Consider the following 23,813-nt stretch of genomic DNA (forward strand, 5'->3'; position numbering starts at 1 on the left):
TAAATTCATAATCGAATTGGTTGCTTCTTTCAGATGCTTATTTCAGATGCGATTTCAAAATTAAAGATGGAACTCAGAATCAAGTTCCTCAAACTAATACAACGTTAGAAAACAATTTCTTTCCATCTTTATTTAGCGAGATGGTTTTGGAAGCTGGTTCAAATCCGATAGAAACAATCAAACACCCTGGGGAATTCGACACAATGTTGAAAACAGTTTTATATCCTAAAGATTTCGATTCAGTCTCAGGTTGGATACCCGATGTTGGTGATGGAAGTGTTTTAAAAGAACCGGTAAGAAATGTTGCAAATGATGCTGATTTAGCTAGAGTGAGAGTTGTTGCTCGAAACACAATAGAAAGTGTAGCACGAGCAGCTAATCATGGATTTGAAAAACGAGTACTTCAGTACAATAATATTGTTGAGAATAATATGTGGGGTAATTACTTAAATTGGAAATTATATCCTTTATTCGGTCTGTTCGAACATAAAAAAGTTTCCATAGGGTTACCATATATAATTCATCTACAAAGAGAAATCAACGATGATAAGATATTTTTTGGAGAGAATGGTTCAGATGCAAAATTAGAAATAACGAATCTCCAACTTTTCATACCCGTAATAAAACCATCAATTGAAGTAGAAACGAGAACATTCAACTCGTTAACTAAAGATATTGAAATAGCATCGTAACACGGTAGGTAGCATGACTTTAACGGGAAAATCCACCACGTGGCCAATCATTAACACTATTAAACAGTGAGATATTTAATGGTTGGTTTCAAGAACTTACCAGAATCTCAAACGAATAACAATAATGTCTTTAAAGTGGCAATGAACCAAACTCAAAATCCTTTAATCCATAAAGTTCAAGTAAGATTAAACAACGATAATTATCCTAACCAACCTTTAACAATTAATCCAACCACAAAGGATTATAATGAATTGTATAGAAACTATAAAAATATGTGTTAATTATTTGGAAATCTACCTCAGTTTGAATATGTAGATTTTGCACTTAATCATCCAATCTTCTGTTTTGATCTATCAGCTCACCAAGAAGATCTTTTCAAAACAGGAGGGAACATAAATATTCATATTGAAAAAACACAAGGAGATGTAACAGGTTATTGTTTATAATTGGAAGAAGCAAAACATTTAATTAAAATAGCAGATAGAAGAATGATAAGAATTGAGTAAAAAATACACTCTTAAAAATGAAACCAGAAACTTTAGTTATGAAAATAATAGAAGCTGTTGAAACAGATTCCCCAACTGTAATAACTTTCAACGGTAAAAAAATCACTATAACTAAAAAAACGCTCTCGTAGAGAGGGCACACCACTTCTCTTTTCACTTTCAGACTCGTCTTCCCCTTCCACACCATCTGAATCTTCACCACGTGATCCAGGATCCGCCAACCTTTCTTCCTTCTGTGCGTTTTTGGACCAGCAAACCACCCCTCAGTCTCCATCCAAGTCGAGACGTGTATCCAGACCTTCCCCTCCTCGAACCAGATCCCAGTCCGTTCCCAATGCTACAATTCTAACAACTACCAAACCAGTACCAATCACACCGTCGACGACCATTATATCCGCTACCAAACCGTATTATCACCAAACCAAGGACAAATCATTATGGAAACTACCTGTTCTAAAGAAATCAACCTTAATAATTGGATCATCATACAGTCAATCCTGGAATCATACGACCATGATCCCAAACCTACTACCATTATTCTTCATGTAGGCCTCAACAACCGTGATCAGATACCAAAGACCTCCTTTAACCAAGCCCAGAAATTAATCGCCACAGCCAACAAAACCTTCCCAAACTCCAAGATCCTCTTCACATGTATACCCATTTCAAATAAAATCTCGAAGAAAGCACAACAGAACCTCAGCACCCTCAACAACATGATGATGGAGTCCAGTATCAACAGCGCAACAATCTTACCACCCTACGAAGAAGAATTCGAAACAGTTGATAATCTTCATTGGTCTCCAGAAACAGCAAACAGCATTTATTTTTTTTGGATACACCAGCTTCAAGCATCGAGTAAGTCTTTAAACTAATTACTGGGGATAAAAATACTGAGAGGCCACCGCTAGGCCAAACTGTAGTTAACTTGAGCCGCAAAATTCTCACACCCCTTCAGCATTCAATCTTAGACCGTGGACTTAAGTTTATTCCCACACCGAAGATAGCTAACTTGAATTATCTCCGACCATCCATTGAACGATTTCAACGAAATCTTAGCTGCACATATTTTTTTCGAAACCACCCCCCACGTGGTGCTAGAACAATGTTTATTCCTAAATCCACGTGGACACCCCCTCAGGCCGCCATCCATCCTGAAATATTGAAAGCATTTGCTAGTATGAATAGCCAAACAGTGAACCTTTCCATAACACACGAAAAGCCTAATCTCACACGAGTGGAACGTGAAGCGTTAAACTTACTTAAGAAAGACGATAGCATTGTTATTAAAAAGAGTGACAAAGGTTCATGTTGTGTCATTCTGAATAGGAAGGATTACGTTTCAGAAGCAGAGAATCAACTGAATAATCCTAAACATTATGCCATTTTACCGAAACCAATTTTCAAAGAAACTGCTAACATGATTAATAATATTCTTGCCGATTTAGTCAAAACTAGTTATCTCAAACAGAAACAATATGACTATCTGTCTGCCAAACCTGATTGTCGCGAGAGACATTTGTACACTTTGCCTAAAATCCATAAGAATCCAACCAAGGAGTGGTTTATCTCGAATAAAATCCCTAAAGGCCGCCCGATTATATCTGACTGTGGTAGTGAGTCATATGCAGTGTCAGAATACATTGATCATTTCTTACTACCTCTAGCATGCCAACATCGCGCCTACCTTAAAGACACAACCGATTTTGTCAATAAAATAAAAAATCTTCGAGTTCCCTCTAATGCCATTTTAATTTCTATCGACGTTTCTTCTATGTATACCAATATCGATAACACTACTGGTTTAACGGCAGTTCGTAAAGCTTGTAATAGAAACCCAGATCCAAACAGACCCGACGATGCAATTCTACAGCTTTTAGAGATTTGTCTTAGCCGAAACGATTTCACATTTAATGGTAAAACATATTTACAAACTTCAGGGACAGCAATGGGCAAACGATTCGCCCCTTCGTACGCAAACCTTTTCATGGCAGAGTGGGAACGTGAGGTGTTGCCCCTCTGTCCATTTGACCCACTTTTTTACGGACGCTTTTTGGATGACATTTTTATGGTTTGGACTTATTCTATCGAACAGTTTTGGGAATTCTTTGAAATTCTCAACAACCACCATCCTTCTATCAAACTAACCGCAAACGTGAGTGACAAAAGCATAGACTTTCTCGATACCACAGTCTTTAAGGGAGATTCCATAGCAGAAACAAATAAACTGGATATTAAAGTAATTAAGTCGCAAGTTTTACGATTTCATCGAATTTGTACAAGATCTTCTGATTTCAACCAAGCCTGTACGATTGTTTTCTCAAAACTGAAAGAGCGTGGGTACTCTAAACGATTTTTACGAAACATAAAAAATTCCACCTTAGCACAGATAGCAGCTAAAAACAGACTTTATGCCGAAGTACCTCCAGGTTTAAGAAGTGCTCCATGTTTGTCCAGTAGATGCAAAACATGTCCCTTTATATCAGAAACTCATTATTTTGTAAGCAACTCTACGAATAAAAGGTACCCGATCCAGGAACATCTAACATGTGAACATTCGAATGTAATATATTTAATTTCATGCAAGAAATGCCCCAAACAATATGTAGGAGAAACTAAGAATAATTTACGAACTCGCTTTAATGCTCATAGGTCAGACATCAAATTAAAGAAAGACAAGCCTGTTTCTAATCATTTCAACCTCGACGACCATTCAATAGACGATCTCACCCTAATCCCAATTGAGCGTATAGAAATTGACTTGCCCGAAGATGAAACTACCAAATTCCGTCAATCTAGGGAGGCCCATTGGATTGAGACATTGAATACAGCAAGACCTATAGGACTAAATATTCATCATAATGTAGGCATAGCACCCTTTGTTGTCCCGTTTAATAAAACCAGCAATCGAGCAAGCAAGATAGTTCATGCCCACTATAAGAGCCTTCAAGAGATATTCCCCCATGTCTATAAGCAGAAAATGATAGTTGCATATTCAAAAAATAAGAACTTAAATGATAATATTGTTCATAGTAAACTAAAAACAATCAGTACATAACAGATACTATACTTTTTCTAATTTCAGATCAGAATAAGAACAGAAGAAAACCCAATATCAAGACCCTTAATCCTAATTTCTAAATAAAGTGTCTGCTCCACCCTAGGCCTGTACATTTGGGAGAATCAAACCCTCCCTTCCCCGGAATTTAATATTTGCTGGTATTACCGCGGCGGCTACAGTCGCTGGTGCTACAGCTGCTGGAGTCAAAACTGCCAGCGCAAAGAAAGCTGCTGATGCAGAAGCTGCTGCTACAAAAGCTAGCGAAGAAAAGAAAGCAGCCGAAAAACATAGACACAATTTAGTATTGGAAAAGTTGGCAGAGGGTAAAAAAGGTTCAGGAGTGGGAGATATGATAGGCACAATGAAAGAATTTGAAAAAGATTTAGTAAAGCAACCAAGAAAACTGTTAAACAAGGATTACATAAATTAGTAGATAGTATTGACACAGGAGAAATCAAAGTCAAACATAAGGGTAATGGAATATTTTTAAAAAATATACACACTGGAGAAGGAATATATCTTTCAAAGTATAAAGGAGAAGGAGTTATTTTTGGAACAAATTAAAATAATAAAAAATGGGCAAAAAATTTAATCATTCAGAAATATTTCCTAATAACCCAATGCTCATGTGTATATGCGGTAGTTCCGGTTCTGGGAAAACTCATCTCACTTTTAACATGTTGACAACACCAAACCTTTTAGATTTCGATTCTTTATATATCTACACAATAACACCAGAGCAATCCCATTATCAATTTCTCAAAGCTTTAGAATATCTACCAAAGAAAGATGTTTAAGACCTATTTCAATATTACGAAGAAAACGAAGAAGGAGTGGAAATAAAAGATATCATAGATAACTACATCGAAGGAAAGAAACCAACTGATATAAAAGTTTTTCGTACGAAAAATGTTAATGATCTAGACTTGTCTAATATTGATAGCAAACGAAAGAACTTAATATTGTTTGACGACTGCGTAGCGCAAAGAAATCAAGCTGTTCAACAAGAATTCTTCACGAAGGGAAGACATCACAACTGTCACTGCATATACCAATCCCAATCTTTTTACGGGATGGATTCTATGTTTATTAGAAAAAATGCAAATTGTTTTTTATTATTTGAATTAAACGATAAAGATTTATCTCAAATCATTCAGTCGATAAATCACGGAATGGACAGAGATGCATTTAAAAAGGTTTGTAAAGCTCAATGGAAAAACCAATTACAATTCCATTAGAAATATAAACGAAAAAAAAAATAATCAAATAAAAATATCAACAGATAATGGAGTTACATTCAAAACCATACGCTTACTACCAGGAAGCTACGAATACATAGCCATTAACGAATACCTATCTGAATATGGAGGAAGTGTCAATGGTAAAAACAATATTGAATTCGAAGGTAATTTGAATCTGAACAAAATAAAATTGATATTAAGAAATAATAGTCAAGTTGATTTCAACGTAGAAAATTCATTGAATACGTTACTAGGATTTGATAAACGACTATACACCCAATCCACTTTAGCACCACACAAAGTTAGTATCGAGAATGATATCGGTGTGATAAATATACATTGCAATTTGATAAACGGTGGATTTTTCAATAAATACAAACGTCAGATTATTTACAGTCTTCCAACATCCACTGTACCGATAGGATATAGAATTATAGAGAAACCAATTCAAACGACGTATTTACCACTTAATTCCTTTATGATTAAAGATATAAATCTGGAAATTAAAGATGGTAAAAATAGGTTTATAGATTTTGGTAACGAAGAAATTGTTATTCAACTTCATTTAAAACAAAAATATTAACACTCTTCATTCTCTTCTTGAATAGTAAGGTAATCGAAATCATCAAATTCGTAGTTTTCATCCATGTTCAATTCTTTTCTGTCGTTGTAAGGATACATGATTCCTTCACTGTTTGGTGCTTTTCTCTTAACGAGATTTAGATAACTTCTAAAAACTTTCTTTTGTTTATCATCATCCTTTGGAATAACTACTCCATTGGTGAAACTTTTTACCCAAGGTTTCTTAAATTCATTCGTTACATCGAGTCCACTAGCTAATCGAATATAATCTTCTACGGATATCTTATCTTTAGAGTAACCCTTAACCGTTTTCTTTTCTTTTAGAATACCGTCGGAAGTTAGAATGATATTGTATTTAACTTTTGGCGCTAAATATAAACCAAATATAATTCCACCATCACCGTAATCATTCTTTCCTTTACAATAATCATTTTCGGACACCAACCCAGCTTTATTTAATTTATCCCAATTGCTAGACGAAATGTATAAACTATCGGTATCCGTATAATATATTTCAGGCTTATAAAATCCATCTATCACGCGAATAAAATTATTCATTTTTTTTTACTGTGAGATAAAACGAATGATCCCAAATGACTAGGTGTTAGTCGTGTAGATTTAGGAGGAGGAATAAATTCTTTTTCTTCTTCATTTATCTCAACTATATATTGACTATCATTTACTTTTCCATAGCTTTTGACGTGTGAATCGTAGTTGGCTTTTAAAGTCGCTTCACTCCATAGATGTCTCGATGTAGTTATATCCTTCTGAATAGATTTACCATACAACGAATTGCCTAATAATTTCATACAATTACTACCTACGATATTACCTTCTCATTTATATTTATTTCTTAGATCTCTCAAAATTAAAATATAATCTCTATAGGGTGGAGTTTTAAAATTTTCTTCGTAAACTATACTATCTAATATTTTAATAATTTGTCCACCGGCTTTCACTATTTCTTGGATATCGACCGATGTTAAAACGTCGTGACAGAAACCATTTCTGAACCTGATTTTAGTGCCAGTTTCCTTTTTACCTATTCTATTCGTGAAAGTGATTTTATCTTTAACTGGTATGGGTTGGAAGAACATGTTGGTAGGATATTCAAACCAGACTTTTAAAATAGCAGTTCTAGGTATGAATTTCTGTTCATTAAAGAGCTTGACAAATTATTTATTTTCTTCTTGTTGAAATGGTCTACCACTTTCAGCTCTCGGATATTCGCTATCTAAATCCGACATGGCGGAAGCGTACAAACCGTTAGCATCAAAGGCCATTAGTTTAGTACATTTTATTTTTTAAAGTCTCGAATGAACCTCCGCTTTATCTTTCGTGCTGGCACTATATTCTTTGAATAAATCAATTATATTATCACTTCGTGAAATACTTTCACTTTGTGAAATAAACTCCTTTAATATATTACAAATTTCATCCATTTTATTCGTTTCAAATGATTTTCGATTTGCCGAAACTCTTCCTCCTTTAATACTTTGTCTGATGAAATATCTTATAAAAGGGTGAGTAAACGTTTTCTACGTTTTCTTTTTCGGTGTGTTTCGGAACCATTCTAGTAGTTTCATACCATTCTTCTTCAATCATTTCTTTATTGTAATGATATAAATAATACCAACCCTTTAAAGATAAAGAAGGAGCCGTTAGATTATTGGAAATATTCTGAAATACAACTTCTTTCATTGCTTGATTGTATTTTATCAAACAAGCTCCGAGACATAACGTATCTCTTTTAGCGTAAGGTTCCCATTCGTGTCTTAAAGGTTCCCAATTATCTTTGGTGTATTTTGCAATGTCTACATCCTCGATCTTTCTCGAATTCATCAGTAGATTAGATGAATTACCCCATTTCGCCAAACTAGATGATTCATATTGATAGGAACATATGAAATTAATATTTTGCAAATAATTAGAGTTACCCTTTATTTCTTTCTGTCTTTTCCATTTTTTCTGTAAATCTTCATCGGTGAATGAATTAGTTAAAGGTAGAGACAGAATTCCTCTAGCTGTTTTTAAAGGGCATTGTGTTTTTTTACGTTTTTGATCATGATCCAGTTATCAAAACCACTAGCGTTATGAGCAATTAATGTTATTCTTTTTTGATCTATTTTTCCTAAACGTAACATTTGATCGATGCAATCTGTACCTACAAATATTTCGACTATATTAGTCATGAGTTTGTTGTAAAATTCTTCTGGAATGGGATCTGTCGGCTTTAAATCTGGAAAGAGATTATTTATTCTGTTTAACATTTTTCTTAGTTTTTCTAAATTAATTAACGTGCAAGAATAAGGTATGGCTTTATTTTCGTTATAGGTTTCGCAATCCCATGCGTATAAACAATCATCGGGAATGGTTGGAAAAACGTTTAGTTTTAGAGGTGAAACTTACGTTTTCGCATTATCATCTCTACAAGTTCTCCATACGTTTTCATCGTAATTATCTCCTATTTCTTTAATGCCTAAGGTTTTGTTATTTCTTCTAATGAGACAGAAATGTGATTTATGTAAGTAAAATACCCAATCTAATTCCTCGGATACTTTCTTTGGTTGAAAATGTCTATGTTTGGGCATATAAATTTGAAAATTAGTATTAAATTTCTTATTGAATTCACAGATTCTAGCAGTTGTCATAACTCCTTTTCTGTTTGATTTTGAAAAACTGTTGATGAAATCTTGAAATTCTCTCGTGTAGTCTTCGTTTAAAACACGATTTACGCACTTCACAAATCAGTATCCATCGCTTGGTATATAATAATTTATACCGATATATTCATTTATCTTTTTGAGTAGGGTAACACCACTACCCTTTTTTGATCTTTTTATTTCCTGTGAAATACCAATCAGAAGCATCCGATTTATTATCCACTGAAGTGAAGAATTGACAAAAGTTTTGGTATTAAAACCTACAAATTTCATTTTTTGTTTGTTTTTTTCCATCTTGAATTATTTCTCCATCTAATTCAATTTGCCCTTTAAATGTTATAAATTCATCAGAGATAAGGTCAATAACATCGGAAAAAGTTCATTTGATATGAATTGTTCATCGTCTAAAATTTCAATTTTATTCATATTTTTTAAGCAACTATTTTTAACTTGGAATTTTTAACTTTTATTGATGATATTTCTACATCAGATTTATCTAAAATTTCATTGAATTTTTCTAATTCTTCAACTGTTATGTTCTTGTCTTCTCTCGATCTTTCGAAAAAAATGAATAATTTATTAAGATATGTATTTAAAATTTCTGTTTTCTTTTTATAATAAGCTTTCTTTTTTGATGTAAAACCTACAGTAATAAATCCACAAGATAAAGTTTGAACGGCAGTGAACGCGGCTAATACAGTTGGGACAATTATTGGAAGCATTAATCCACCGGTTACGGTTGTTGCCACCGTTATCCCTACTGTTAAAACTGTACTTAATGTTTTGAAAACAGAATCGATTCTACTCCATGTTTTTCTACATTTGTTGAATTATTTTAGTTTTTCTTTTAGTTCGTTTTGTTTTTCTATCATGTAGTTTTGTCTGCTTTCTAGTTCTATTTTTTAGGTAATTAAATTAAATGAATTTCTGATAAAGCAAAAGATGGAAAGTGATTAAGATCAACAATAGGTTTCTCAGGCAGTATTTTTTTATTATCTGTTATAATTATTTCAGGTAAAATAATAAAAACTTGTACAGTTACTAAGGATATTTGTTCTTTCGAATCATTAATCTTATTTTGATGAATTGAAAGTTTTGGTTTTTCGATATTGATTCTTATCATACATCTACAGGTATATATACCTCCAACTTCTGTTCTATCATTACGTTCAATTATTGATGAAAATATTTAAAAAAAATTATCTTGTTGACTTTTATGAATATCGATTGAGGTAAATAAGTCAAATGTAGAGGAAAGTTCGAGTGAAAAACTATTATAAGCAAAATATAGTTTTACGTATTCAAAGTCTGTCGTTCGTAAAAACTGATAACTGCTTATATCTTTTGTTTGTGGTATTGAGTTTCTAATGATATTCATTGATGGAAGACTTTCCGTTTCCAATATCATTTGATATTCACTAAATGAAAGATGATTTTCTTTTTTTATCTGGAATGATCAACATTCTAAACCTATCTATATATTTTCCACTCGTTTTAATTTCATATAAGTGATTTATCTTGCTGTTTTCATCGTTAATGTCAAATTCTTTAGTTTCTACATTGTCTCTACCATTGATAAACTGAAGAACTTTGCGAGCGTTAAATTGAGAATAAGATGAAAATCCTGGGTTTTGTCTGAAGAATATTTGAATCAACTTTTACCTGAAAAGGGAAAGTTATTTCAATTAAAAGTTTTGCTCGGAAAATAAAAGCAGAATAATCATCACTAAACATTCTGTAGGGATAATTAACATCCCTATATTTATATATTCTAATATTTGCCGTAATTCCATATTTTTTATATTCATACTCTTTTGTTCTTTCATCATAATCAGTAATAGAAGCATCGTCACGTGTCAAACTTCCAAATGGAAGAGTAAAATAATATGATTCTTTCTTGAGAAACTTTTTTTCTAATGCGAGTATATTTTTTTCCTGTTTCAAAACTTCGTTATTAATAGTGGTTATCTGTTGTTGAATAACGCTATCATCAATATTTTGTATTTGTTGTTGAATATAGGTTTTGATTTCGCTATCATCTATATTTTGTATTTGTTGTTGAATATAGGTTTTGATTTCGCTATCATCTATGTTTTGTATCTGTTGTTTAATATTTCTTAGTTCTTTTTGTAATTCACTGTTAAGTTTAGTTTCTAGAGCATTTAATTCCTGTTGAAATGTATCTTCATTTTCATCTGGAATGTTATCTATTAATTGTTGAATGTCTAATTTTTGTTTTGAAATCTTATCCTCTAATTTAGATATTAATGATATTAAATTTTGTAACTCAGTTTTATTCACTACGTTGACCAATTATTTTTGAATAAAACTTATTAATCTTTTTACCTCTTGTTGTAGTTTAGTATCATTAACAAAATTTTTATTATTTAGTTGACGTTTGAAGAATCTTTTCACATTACTTATTTTATCTTCTAAATGGTTTTTATTTACTTCAATTGAATTTATTTGTTCCCGTAAGTATTTCTTGTGAACGGCGTCATTATCGTTTTCTGGAGACTTTAAATTAGTTACTTTGAAATTGTTCATATCTAAATCACCTTGAAGAGTGTCTCCGATTTGATCCACAAAGTAAGGTTTCGCTTTATTTATCCACGCTGTAGTGTTAGGTTTTTAGTTTGTAAAGATAAGGAACCTAATCCAAACTTATTCGCCATTTTTATTGAGTTAAATTTATTACAATTTCTTCGAATTGTTTTCCCAAACTCAACTGATATAAAATCCAAAGTGAAAGCTGACCACAAAACTTTTGTCCCGGTAATTGAATTTGAAAGGAAGAACATTTGATTGGTTTATTAGTCAATTGCATTATCTCTTCAGTGGGTTCTAATCCATAAGAATCGAAGAAATATAAGTCATTTGAAGAGTCTTTGTACAAAGCAGAATGATGAACTCCTTTTTGATTGGAAGTGTGTATATTTGTTATAGCGTAAAATTTAGCTTTCTTATATTTCAGATCATTTATTTCATCTCTCATACAATAATAAAATGGTGATATATTTAACTCATTCGCCCATCTCATAAGTTGAAAGTTTGTGGTTGTATCGCTTCCATATTTATCGAGAAATTCATTCATTTTTAAAAGTCGGTTTTTTTTAGGAGTATTGTTGAAAACCCAATTGATGAAATATATACGTAGTTTGTGTTTGAAAAAAATTGTATTACATTCTGATAAAACACATTCAAAAACATTTGAACATAAATTTGCATTTAAATCTAAATTTAAGAAAGCGTAAATGCTTGTCTACATCTCTTAATCTTCTATCAAATTCTTCATCTTGGAGAAATTCATTCATTTTTAAAAGTCGGTTTTTTTGAAGTTCATTTTGATAAAACCTTCCTTTGTTCTTTGTCTTGATCGATTAATTCATAAGTCGGAGGTGATGTGCTGTTTACTTTATCAATGATGAATATTTCGTTCGTCCAGTATCCAACGTAACCTTTTTCAAATTTGCTTTTATATTTGAAAATACGAACTCGATCTCCGACTTTAATTTTGGGCTTGATATTTAAATTCTTTATTTCATTTTCGTACTTATGTTGCTCGTTAATTGACTTTATAATATTTGGATTACTCGAGGCTTGTGTTGGTGTGGCACCTATAGATGAATGAATTTTGTTATTGTATTCATCTACAACCTCTGGTAATATTTTATGCCATTTTTGGGATTTCAATTCCGTGAACTTTTTAAATAATTTATTTTTTAGAGTCCTGTTAAATCTTTCTATTACTACAGCTTTACCTTCGTTATGCGTGCTGTAAATTTCAAATCCCAGAGATTTCATATATTTGTTATAAAATTCACTTCCTTTATCTACCCACAGTTTTTCTGGATGTCGGTTAGATTGTTTCATAACAGTTTGCTTTTAACAGTTTTATGATTAATGCTCTTTGCATTCCCTCTTTGAAAGTTGGATTTGGAATATTTTCAAGTTCGATTATCATTTGTCTGTCTGCTTCGTGTCTGAAGTTTATGTCTTTATTTCTGTATAAAATATCGTGTTTAAGCGCAGCGGCGTCAACTCTATTGACTGGTTCTTCCCCTGGTTTGGGTTTATCGTTTTCGTCTAATCGCAGATCTAACCTAGTACCTGGACCGGTGTAATTATGACCGGGAAGATGTTTTTCTCCGGGATATTGCGCCCATGGAAATCCAGGAAGAGAACCCAATGATTTTTGTATATCTCCTGAACCGAAATAAGTTTTTAGAGCGTGAGCGACAATCATTTTTATCCTATAACTTTAAAACCTTTTCCTTTCCTTTCTTCTAATCTCCTGTTTCGAAGTTCTCTTATTAGTTCTAATTCTTTCAACTCGTTAGATTGTTTCACTGTGTCGCTTATACTCTTTCCCACTTCCGCGATTGAGCCGATGGCTTTCGCTCCGGTTGAAATGAGTGATTTGTTTTTTGAAACAAAGCTAGCTACTTTTGGAATTATTGTTTTACCTAGAGAAAATAATGAAGAAAAGATACCATCGCCTGAATAATCTTCGAATTTGTGTTGTTCGTGTTTTAGAATTAAACTCATCCTATTTTAAATGAATTAATTCAACCAAAAAATTGTGGTCTGTTTTTTTTTTCCAAAAAAGAGTTATCTCCCTTCTAGAAGTTTCTAGACTAAAAATGGAATGTAGGAAATTGATTGAAGGTGTTTTTTGGTGAATAGGTCTTTTTTTTTTAATTTATGAAATGTAGGATGTTTTGCTGTAAGAATTTATGAAATGTAGGGAATTTAGGCCTTTTTTGGGAGCTTATATATTGGTTGCATTTTCACCATGAGTTTAATTCTAAAACACGAACAACACAAATTCGAAGATTATTCGGGCGACGGTATCTTTTCATCAATATTTCCTCTAGGTAAAACAATAATTCCAAAAGTAGCTAGCTTTGTTTCAAACAACAAATCACTTATTTAATCCGAAGCGAAAGCCATCGGCTCAATCGCGCAAGCCGGAAAGAGTATAAGCGACACAGTGAAACAACCTAACGAGTTGAAAGAATTACAACTAATAAGAGATCTGCGAAACAGGAGATTAGAAGAAAGGAAAGGAAAAGGTTTTAAAGTTATAGGATAAATATGATTATCGCTCACGCTCCAAAAACTTATTTTGGTTCAGATATACAAAAATCATTGGGTTCTCTTCCTGGATTTCCATGGGCAAAATATCCCGGAGAAAAACATCTTCCCGGTCATAATTACACCGGTCCAGGTACCAGGTTAGATCTGCGATTAGACGAAAACGATAAACCCAAACCCGGCGAAGAACCAGTCAATAGAGTTGACGCCGCTGTGCTTAACACGACATACTATACAGAAACAAAGACATAAACTTCAGACACGAAGCAGACAGACAAATAATAATCGAACTTGAAAATATTCCAAATCCAACTTTCAAAGAGAGAATGCAAAGGGCTCTGATCATAAAACAGTTAAAAGCAAAGATGAAATTGGGTATGGCATTAGCGGATGAAATTCATAAAGAATTTAGAAAAACTAAAAACTTTTTAAAAGTTTAAGTGTTTGAAAAAGATGAAATTTGGTCAGCCGATTTGATTAATATGCCAGTTGAAAGAGGAGATAAATATTGCTTAACAGTTATAGATTTGTATACGAGATATACATGGGTTATTCCTTTGAAAAACAAAACAGGATTATAACCGACATCCAGAAAAACTGTGGGTAGATAAAGGAAGTGAATTTTATAATAAAAATATGAAATCACTTGGGTTTGAAATTTACAGCACGCATAATGAAGGTAAAGCTGTAGTAATAGAAAGATTTAACAGGACTCTAAAAAATAAATTATTCAAAAAGTTTACGGAATTGAAATCCCAAAAATGGCATAAAATATTACCATAGGGTGTAGATGAATACAATAACAAAATTCATTCATCTATAGGTGTCACACCAACACAAGCCTCAAATAATCCAAATATTATAAAGTCAATTAACGCACAACAAAACTACGAAAATGAAATAAAGAATTTAAATATTAAACCCAAATTTAAATCGGAGATCGAGTTCGTATTTTCAAATATAAAAGCAAATTCGAAAAAGGTTACATTGGATACTGGACAAACGAAATATTCATCGTTGATAAAGTAAACACCACAGAACCTCCAACATATAAATTAATTGATCAAGACAGAACAAATTATAGGTAGGTTTTATCAAAACGAACTTCAAAAAACCGACTTTTAAAAATGAATATCTTTCTCGATAAATATGGAACCGATACAACCACAAACTGGGTGAATGAGTTAAATATATCACCGTTTTATTATTGTATGAGAGATGAAATAAATGATCTCAAATATAAGAAAGGTAAGTTTTACGCTATAACAAATATACATACTTCTGATCAAAAAGGAGTTCATCATTCTGCTTTGTACAAAGACTCTTTAAATAACTTATATTTTTTTGATTCTTATGGATTAGAACCCACCGAAGAAATAGTGCAATTGACTAATCAACCAATCAAATGTTTCAACATTTCAAATTCAATTACCGGGACAAAAGTTTTGTGGTCAGCTTTCACTTTGGGTTTTATATCAATGAAGTTTAGGAAAACAGTTGTAAGAAATTGTAATAAATTTAACTCAATAAAAATGGCGAACAAGTTTCGATTAGGTTCTTTATCTTTAGAAACTAAAAAACCTAACACAACAGCAGGGATAAATAAAGCGAAACCTTACTTTGTGGATCAAATCGGAGACACTCTTCAAGGTGATTTAGATATGAACAATTTCAAAGTAACTAATTTAAAATCACCGGAAAATGATAATGACGCTGTTCACAAGAAATATTTACGGGAACAAATAAATTCAATTGAAGTAAATAAAAACTATTTAGAAGATAAAATAAGTAATGTGAAAAGATTCTTCAAACGTCAACTAAATAATAAAAATTTTGTTAATGATACTAAACTACAACAAGAGGTAAAAAGATTAATAAGTTTTATTCAAAAAGAATTGGTCAACGTAGTGAACAAAACTGAGTTACAAATTTTAATTTCATTAATATCTAAATTAGAGGATAAGATTTCAAAACAAAAATTAGACATTCAACAATTAATAGATAACATTCCAGATGAAAATGAAGATACGTTTCAACAGGAATTAAATGCTCTGGAAACTAAACTTAACAGTGAATTACAAAAAGAACTAAGAAATATTATACAACAAATACAAAACATAGATGATAGCGAAATCAAAACCTATATTCAACAACAAATACAAAATATTGATGATAGCGAAATCAAAACTTATATTCAACAACAAATACAAAATATTGATGACAGCGAAATTAAAACCTATATTCAACAACAAATACAAAACATTGATGATAATGTTATTCAGATAACCACTATTAATAACCTAGTTTTAAAACAGGACAAAAATATAGTCGCATTAGAAAGTAAATCATATTATTTCAATCTTCCATTTGGAAATTTGGGTGATAAAGATGCTTCTATTACTGATAATATTGATAGATCAAAAGAGTGTGAATATAAAAAATATGGATTTACAGCAAATACAAGATGATTAATCCTTCAGCTATTAACCCCCATTACATATTTCATGATGTTAATGATCAACCATCATATTTTTATTTCCGAAGAAAATTTTTAATTGAAATTTGTTTTCCTATTCAGGTAAAAGTTGATTCAATATTCTTCAGACAAAACACATTTTCATCTAATCAATTATTTACCGCTCGTAAAGTTCTTCAGTTTATCGATGGTAGAGACAATGTAGAAACTAAAGAATTTGACATTAACGACGAAAACAGCAAGGTTAATCACTTGTATGAAATTAAAACGAGTGGAAAATATATAGATAGGTTTAGAATGTTAATCATACTAGATAATGAAGATATTTTTCTTACATTACATTTTGATATGATATTGGAAACGGAAACTCCACCATCAATGAATATTATTAGAAATCCAGAACCACAAAAAGAAGGAAGGACAATCAGTTATCAGTTTTTACGAGCAACAGACTTTGAATACGTAAAACTATATTTTGTTAATAATGATATATTTATCTCAATTGATATTCATAAAAGTCAACAAAAACAAACATTTTTGATACCAGCAATAAGAGATGATGATGTATATGTTAATATATCAATCTCTATTACTAAACCAAAATTTTCAGTTCATCTGAATAAGATTAATGATTCGAAAGAACAAATATCATTAGTAACTGTAAAAGTTGTTATTGATGATAGTTAAGACGTAGCAGCTTTATCAGAAGTTCACTTAATTTAATTACCTAAAAAATGGAACTAGAAAGCAGACAAAACTACATGATAGAAAAACAAAATGAACTAAAAGAAAAACTAAAACACTTCAACAAATGTAGAAAAACATGGAGTAGAATTGATTCTGCTTTCAAAACATTAAGCACAGTTCTAACAGTAGGGATAACGGTGGCAACAGCCGTAACCGGTGGATTAATGCTTCCAATAATTGTCCTAACTGTATTAGTCGCGTTCACTGCCGTTCAAACTTCATCTTGTGGATTGATTACTTTAGGTTTTACATCAAAACAGAAAGTTCATTATAAAAAGAAAATGTATTTTAAATACAAATCTTAATAAATTATTCATTTGTTTTCGAAAGATCGAGAGAAGATAAGAACATAACCATTGAAGAATTAGAAAAATTCAATGAAATTTTAGATAAATTTGATGTACAAATATCATCAATAAAAGTTAAAAATTCCTAGTTAAAAATAGTTGCTTAAAAATATAAATAAAATTGAAATTTTAGACGATGAAACATTCATATCAAATGAACTTTTTTTCAGTATTATTAACCTTATCTCTGACAAATTTGATACATTTAAAGGACAAATTGAATTAGATGGAGAGATAATTCAAGATGGAGAACACAAACAAAAAATGCAATTTGTAGGCTTTAATGCCAAAACTTTTCACAATTTCTTCGCAACTATGGATGTAAAATCGGATGCTTCTGATTGGTATTTCTCAGGAAAAATCATTTTACGTAGAAACAACTTCAAAGAAATAAAAAGATCAAAAAAGGGTAGTGGTGTTACCCTACTAAAAAGATCAATGAATATAGCGGTATAAATTGTTATATACCGAGCGATGGATACTGATTTGTAAAGTGCATAAATCGTGTTTTTAACGAAGACTACACAAAAGAATTTCAAGATTTCAACAACAGTTTTTCAAAATCAAACAGAAAAGGAGTTATGACAACTGCTAGAATCTGTGAAATTTAATACTTATTTTCAAATTTATATGCCCAAACATAGACATTTTCAACCAAAGAAAGTATCCGAGGAATTAGATTGGGTATTTTACTTACATAAATCGCATTTCTGTCTCATTAGAAGAAATAACAAAACCTTAGGCATTAAAGAAATAGAAGATATTTACGATGAAAAAGTATGGAGAACTTGTAAAGATGATAATGCGGTAACGGAAGTTTCACCTCTAAAACTAAACGTTTTTCCAACAATTCACGATGATTGTTTATACGCATGGGATTGCGAAACCTATAGCGAAAAAGAAACGAATAAAGCCAATCCTTATTCTTGCACGTTAATTAATTTAGAAAAACTAAGAAAAACGTTAGACAGAATAAAACATAACTTTCCACATTTAAATCCCACTGATAGTGTACCAGAAGAATTTTATAATAAATTAATGAATATAGTAGAAATATTTATGTTACAACGTTTAGGAAAAATAGATCAAAAAAGAATAACATTAATTTCTCATAACGGTAGCGGTTTTGATAATTGGATCGTGCTTAAAAATGCGAAAAAACTAACGCAATGCCCACTAGTAACAGCTAGAGGCATTCTGTCTCTACCTTTAACTAATTCATTCACCGATGAATATTTACAGAAAAAATGGAAAAGACAAATACAAATAATGGGCAACTCTAATTATTTGCAAAATATTAATTTCATATGTTCGTATCAACATGAAAAATCTAGTTTGGCGGCATGGGGAAATTAAGCTAATCTACCGATGAATTTGAGAAAGATCACCGATATTAATATTGCAAAATACACCGAAGATAATTGGGAATCGTTAAGACACGAATGGGAACCTTACGCTAAAAGAGATACGTTATGTCTCGGAGCTTGTTTGATAAAATATAACAAAGTTATGAAAAAAGTTGTATTTCAGAATATTTCCAATAATCTAACGGCTCCTTCTTTATCTTTAAAGGGTTGGTATTATTTATATCATTACCATAAAGAAATGGTAGAAGACGAATGGTATGAAACTACTAGGATGGTTCCGAAACACACCGAAAAAGAAAACGTAGAAAAAGTTTACTCACATACACACCCTTTTATAAGATATTCCGTCAGCCAATCCATTAAAGGAGGAAGAGTATCGGCAAATCGAAAATCATTTGAAACGAATAAAATGGATGAAATTTGTAATGTATTAAAGGAGTTTAGTGAAACACCAAGAAATAATATAATTGATTTATTTTAAGAATATAGTAAAAGTAAAAAAGATAAAACGGAGGTTCATTCGAGACTTAAAAAAATAAAATGTACTAAACTAATGGCCTTTGATGCTAACGGTTTGTACGCTTCCGCCATGTCGGATTTAGATAGCGAATATACGAGAGAGGAAAGTGGTAGACCGTTTCTACCGGAAGAAAATAAAGAATTTGTTAAGCTCTTTAATTAGCAGAAATTCAGACCTAGAACCAAGATGTTCTTCCAACCCATACCAGCTAAAGATAAAATTACTTTTACGAACAAAGAAGGTAATAAGGAAACTGGCACTAAAATCAGGTTCAGAAATGGTTTCTGTTCAGAAGTTTTAACATCGGTCGATATCCAAGAAATAGTTAAAGCCGGTGGACGAAGTATTAAAATATTAGATGGTATAGTACACGAAGAAAATTTTAAAACTCCACCCTATAGAGATTATATTTTAATTTTGAGAAATAAATATAAACGAGAAGGTAATATCGTAGGTAGTAATTGTATGAAATTATTAGGTAATTCATTGTATGGTAAATCTATTCAGAAGGATATAACTACATCGAGACATCTATGGAGTGAAGCGACTTTAAAAGCCAACTTCGATTCACACGTCAAAAGCTTTCCTAAAGTAAATGAGACTCAATATATCGTTGAGATAAATGAAGAAGAAAAAGAATTTGACTGTACACCTCCTAAATCTACACGACTAACACCTAGTCATTTGGGGTCATTCGTATTATCTCACAGTAAAAAAATAATGAATAAATTTATTCACGTCATAGATGGATTTTATAAGCCGGAAATATACGATACCGATACTGATAGTTTATACATTTCGTCTAGCAATTGGGATTAATTAAATGAAGCGGGGTTGGTGTCCGAAAATGATTATTGTAAAGGAAAGAATGATTACGGTGATGGTGGAATCGTATTTGGTTTATATTTAGCGCCAAAAGTTAAATATAATATTATTCTAACTTCCGATGGTATTCTAAAAGAAAAGAAAACGTTTAAGGGTTACTCTAATGATAAGATAGCTGTAGAAGATTATATTCGATAAGCTAGTGGACATGATGTGACGAATGAATTTAAGAAACCTGAAGTTATCTGAATCTCGTTAAGAGGAAAGCACCGGACGATGAAGGAATCATGTATCCTTATAGTGATAAAGATTACTTGAGTTTGGATGAAAACTATGAATTTGATGATTTCGATTACCTTACTATGGTGTATGGTGGCCCATGAGTGCCATAGCTGTTTTATTATTTTGTTTATGAAAAAAATATTCTTTTTAATTTGAATTCATTTTTATTTCACTTTTAATTTGATTTTAAATTCATTTTACTTTCATTTCGTTTTTTATTTTACTTTTATTTTTATTTTACTTTCATTTCGTTTTTTATTTTACTTTCATTTTGTTTTTAAATTCGTTTTACTTTCATTTCGTTTTTTATTTTACTTTTATTTTTATTTTACTTTCATTTCGTTTTTTATTTTACTTTCATTTTGTTTTTAAATTCATTTTACTTTCATTTCATTTTTACTTTTTATTTCACTTTTTATTTCACTTTCGTTTTGTTTTTAAAATCATTTTACTTTTTATTTCACTTTCGTTTTGTTTTTAAAATAATTTTACTTTTACTTTCATTTCACTTTTTATTTTACTTTCACTTTCTTTTTGTTTTTTAAAATCATTTTACTTTTACTTTCATTTTCGTTTTAAAAAAAAATTCTTCTTCATTTACTGCGCCATAGTGTCCAGATTATCCAGTCACGCTTTCTATCATCCAAGCAATGACGTCATTGCATACAAGTGTTAGCAGGAGTTATTTCCCTTGAATGTGCTCTTGCGAGTAACCTCCCCCTTAACGGAAATAGCACCACATGTAGTGTTTTGGTGTTTTGGTTTCTTTAGTTTGATTTTGAGATATAATAGTATCTCAATCTCCATAATTAATACCACAAACTCACAGGTAGGCCTTAAATCCGAGCAAATATGTCTAAACGAAAATGGACAGATTTTAAGGCCCAAATTGCCAAACGTAGAAAGGGGGGGGGGCAAAGCAAAGGGCAAGGGTACTGGTGATGTCGAAACCTTGGAATATTTAACTGTTCAAAGACTCTCAGAACATGTTGAGGGTAAATGTCAAAAATATCGCCGTCTTGGTCCCCTCACAATGGTTGAATTTAACGGGGAGATGTCATTAGATAGCATTAAGGCTGATTGTCAAAAACATTTTGATATTCCATCTTCTTACAAATGTGATATCATGGCAGGAGATTGAGGGCCATCTTTCTCAAATATTGATCAGATCAAATCATTTAAATTACTTCACATCAGATTCGTTGAATCTTCTCAGACTGACATGAACACAACAAATGAACATAATAGGAATATGCCTTCTTGTAGTGGTATTTCTACTAATAAACCTGTCGGCACAAATATTTTGTCAGTTACACCATCAGCATCTGTTGCACGACCTCAAGCTTTCCATGCCTACATTTCCCTTGCAAGAATGCTGAATATTGGGAAATTAATACCCCCAGCACCCATAGAAAAGGAGACTTTAATTCTCTCCTTAGAGGAATTTCTAATTGACGGGCAGCGAAAGTCGGGATTCGACGACAAACAATTATGATAAAATGTGTATCTGGGGATACTATAGGCCTACCCACAGCTCAACATGTTCCGAGAGTCTTTGTATGGACCTTTAGATAGAAATGTGTCCCTGGATTTATCTGTAAGTTTTCCTATAAAAATTTCCGCCGTTAACACCAAAACTATTTAAAAGGTTTACGTAAACTTTTTAAAGTTCGTTCGTGTTAGAAAACTACTGTACAGATTTAAGCCAAATAAACGCTTTGGTTGTTTGTTACAACACGCTTAGCTTTTTCTTGTAAAAACAACGATTACCTTTAACCAGATATCTTGATTTGGATCCTTGGTGTTGTATTTAACCTAAGAACATTAACTTTGATATATAGTTATACTGGGAATGATTTGAAATGTTTATTTCTTCCTTGTCCTGTTATGGTGTATTATATTCTTGAAATAGAAAGTAAAAATAAACATATTTACTTACCTTCTTAGATCAATAGATTATTGTTAGCGACCTGATCACGCAAGCGAACCATTGTGTCAAATTTCTGTGTGCTTTTGTAATACAATATTTTATGTTATTAATAATGTCAACTCCATTGTTAGCCTATAATCATGCGTGTCTAACTTGTCTGAATTAAATTCCAGGGTCTACTTCTATGCAATGCACTAAACCCTACCAAAAGTGTAGTCCTACAACCTAAGACTATGGTCGCCCTCAACCAGGTCCGTAGATATAAATGGATTGCCCCCTGAAAAAAAAATCTTGACAACCGACTTAAAATAAAATCCATACCCCATTGCCCCTCTGGATGTATTACTGGCCATAATCCTCAACCCCGAACATTCAAGCTGGCTACGGGCTGGTGGAGGCGACGTTCAGTCTTAGTTTCAATGGTAATAGACCTGGTCATTGTCGAATTGCAGGCGAACCAGACATCGGACTTTAATTCTTAGGAGTAATAAGGGCAGTTGAAAATTGACCACTTCCAGCTGTTCATGTTGCGTCGGCATTGCCAAAACCGCGTTAGAAGTATTGCCCTCTTAATCCGAAAGAGGGGCTGAGGTGCTCGGGTGGCCGTCGCGTCATGCTTAAGCCGCTGATTGTGACCAAATAAAAAGTGAAATTGCAAGACCCACGACGTGTGACTGAAAAGTGGAATGTTGCAAATCGATGCTGTCCGCGATAAACACACACAAAGTTTACAAAACCTCTTTACAATCTCTTTCAGTTGGCCAGACAATTGTCTTATTTGCTGCAGAAGGATAACTGATAAACACATATAATAGAGACAAATCAATGAGTAATATTATTTATTTGGTGGTCTGTATATTACAAAAGTTTATGTACAAATTCACAGTTAAATTTAGAAAAAATAATAAAGAGATATCTACAATTATTTAATTAATTAAAAAAAAAATGGTAATTTAGTTTTCTGGCATATTTCAAATTTGCTTGTCAATGATAAATCGGTAAACTATGGCAACATATAGTAAGTAAACAGTAGTAAATCTTCAACCAAAGTAGACATTACATAGCAAATCATGCATTGTAAACCATTATACAATACGCCATAAGATGTATTTCACTAATCAAGTTCGCCTTCTTTAAGTCACGTGCAATGTAGCACAAAGCAAGTAAACCTAGCCATTCTGTCTTCCGACTACTGTCCTGTTAACACCTTGAAGTCTTGTCATGGTTTTCTACATAAAGTCTTACTATTAACCTTGAGTTGTTGTTGATCAACGTGGAACGGGTTATGTCCTAACTAACTGGCGTGGTGGCAGAGTTTTCTTTCGAACTTACATCTCCGAAAGAATCGCCGGAAACATCCTTCTACCAACGAGAACAACCCTGAACACGCGGCGCATATATTGCGATCAACAAGACTGCCAAGGACATTAAACTCAAGGTTTGGTCGTTAAATTATAGTAGATTTCACAATCAGCC

The 23,813-nt window shown here is 32.1% G+C and overlaps 8 protein-coding genes across 8 annotated transcripts; 6 read left to right on the plus strand and 2 right to left on the minus strand.

Moving 5' to 3' along the window:
- Nucleotides 1-140: 140 nt before the first annotated feature.
- LOTGIDRAFT_170984 (hypothetical protein) lies at nt 141-692 on the plus strand (the record flags this gene model as incomplete). Its single annotated transcript, XM_009046849.1, has 1 exon — nt 141-692. One exon carries the CDS (start codon nt 141-143, stop codon nt 690-692), a length of 552 nt encoding a protein of 183 aa, XP_009045097.1.
- Nucleotides 693-1,915: 1,223 nt separating this feature from the next.
- On the plus strand, nt 1,916-4,690 carry LOTGIDRAFT_170985 (hypothetical protein; the record flags this gene model as incomplete). The annotated part of the gene is made up of 2 exons (XM_009046850.1): nt 1,916-2,057; nt 4,455-4,690. 2 exons carry the CDS (start codon nt 1,916-1,918, stop codon nt 4,688-4,690), a joined length of 378 nt encoding a protein of 125 aa, XP_009045098.1.
- A 145-nt stretch (nt 4,691-4,835) lies between these two features.
- LOTGIDRAFT_136707 (hypothetical protein) lies at nt 4,836-5,498 on the plus strand (the record flags this gene model as incomplete). Its single annotated transcript, XM_009046851.1, has 2 exons — nt 4,836-5,051; nt 5,136-5,498. The coding sequence occupies 2 exons, from the start codon at nt 4,836-4,838 to the stop codon at nt 5,496-5,498; spliced, it is 579 nt and encodes a 192-aa protein (XP_009045099.1).
- A 582-nt stretch (nt 5,499-6,080) lies between these two features.
- On the minus strand, nt 6,081-6,641 carry LOTGIDRAFT_170986 (hypothetical protein; the record flags this gene model as incomplete). Its single annotated transcript, XM_009046852.1, has 1 exon — nt 6,081-6,641. The coding sequence occupies one exon, from the start codon at nt 6,639-6,641 to the stop codon at nt 6,081-6,083; it is 561 nt and encodes a 186-aa protein (XP_009045100.1).
- Nucleotides 6,642-9,935: 3,294 nt separating this feature from the next.
- Nucleotides 9,936-12,992, minus strand: LOTGIDRAFT_170987 (hypothetical protein; the record flags this gene model as incomplete). The annotated part of the gene is made up of 4 exons (XM_009046853.1): nt 9,936-10,193; nt 10,409-10,996; nt 11,093-11,361; nt 12,857-12,992. 4 exons carry the CDS (start codon nt 12,990-12,992, stop codon nt 9,936-9,938), a joined length of 1,251 nt encoding a protein of 416 aa, XP_009045101.1.
- Nucleotides 12,993-15,375: 2,383 nt separating this feature from the next.
- Nucleotides 15,376-17,006, plus strand: LOTGIDRAFT_170988 (hypothetical protein; the record flags this gene model as incomplete). The annotated part of the gene is made up of 2 exons (XM_009046854.1): nt 15,376-16,268; nt 16,448-17,006. The coding sequence occupies 2 exons, from the start codon at nt 15,376-15,378 to the stop codon at nt 17,004-17,006; spliced, it is 1,452 nt and encodes a 483-aa protein (XP_009045102.1).
- Nucleotides 17,007-18,043: 1,037 nt separating this feature from the next.
- On the plus strand, nt 18,044-18,769 carry LOTGIDRAFT_170989 (hypothetical protein; the record flags this gene model as incomplete). The annotated part of the gene is made up of 1 exon (XM_009046855.1): nt 18,044-18,769. One exon carries the CDS (start codon nt 18,044-18,046, stop codon nt 18,767-18,769), a length of 726 nt encoding a protein of 241 aa, XP_009045103.1.
- A 717-nt stretch (nt 18,770-19,486) lies between these two features.
- LOTGIDRAFT_170990 (hypothetical protein) lies at nt 19,487-20,119 on the plus strand (the record flags this gene model as incomplete). Its single annotated transcript, XM_009046856.1, has 1 exon — nt 19,487-20,119. One exon carries the CDS (start codon nt 19,487-19,489, stop codon nt 20,117-20,119), a length of 633 nt encoding a protein of 210 aa, XP_009045104.1.
- Between the last annotated feature and the right edge of the window lie 3,694 nt (nt 20,120-23,813).

The sequence above is a fragment of the Lottia gigantea genome, assembly GCF_000327385.1.
Source record: "Lottia gigantea unplaced genomic scaffold LOTGIsca_108, whole genome shotgun sequence".
Taxonomy (NCBI): Eukaryota; Metazoa; Mollusca; class Gastropoda; family Lottiidae; genus Lottia; species Lottia gigantea.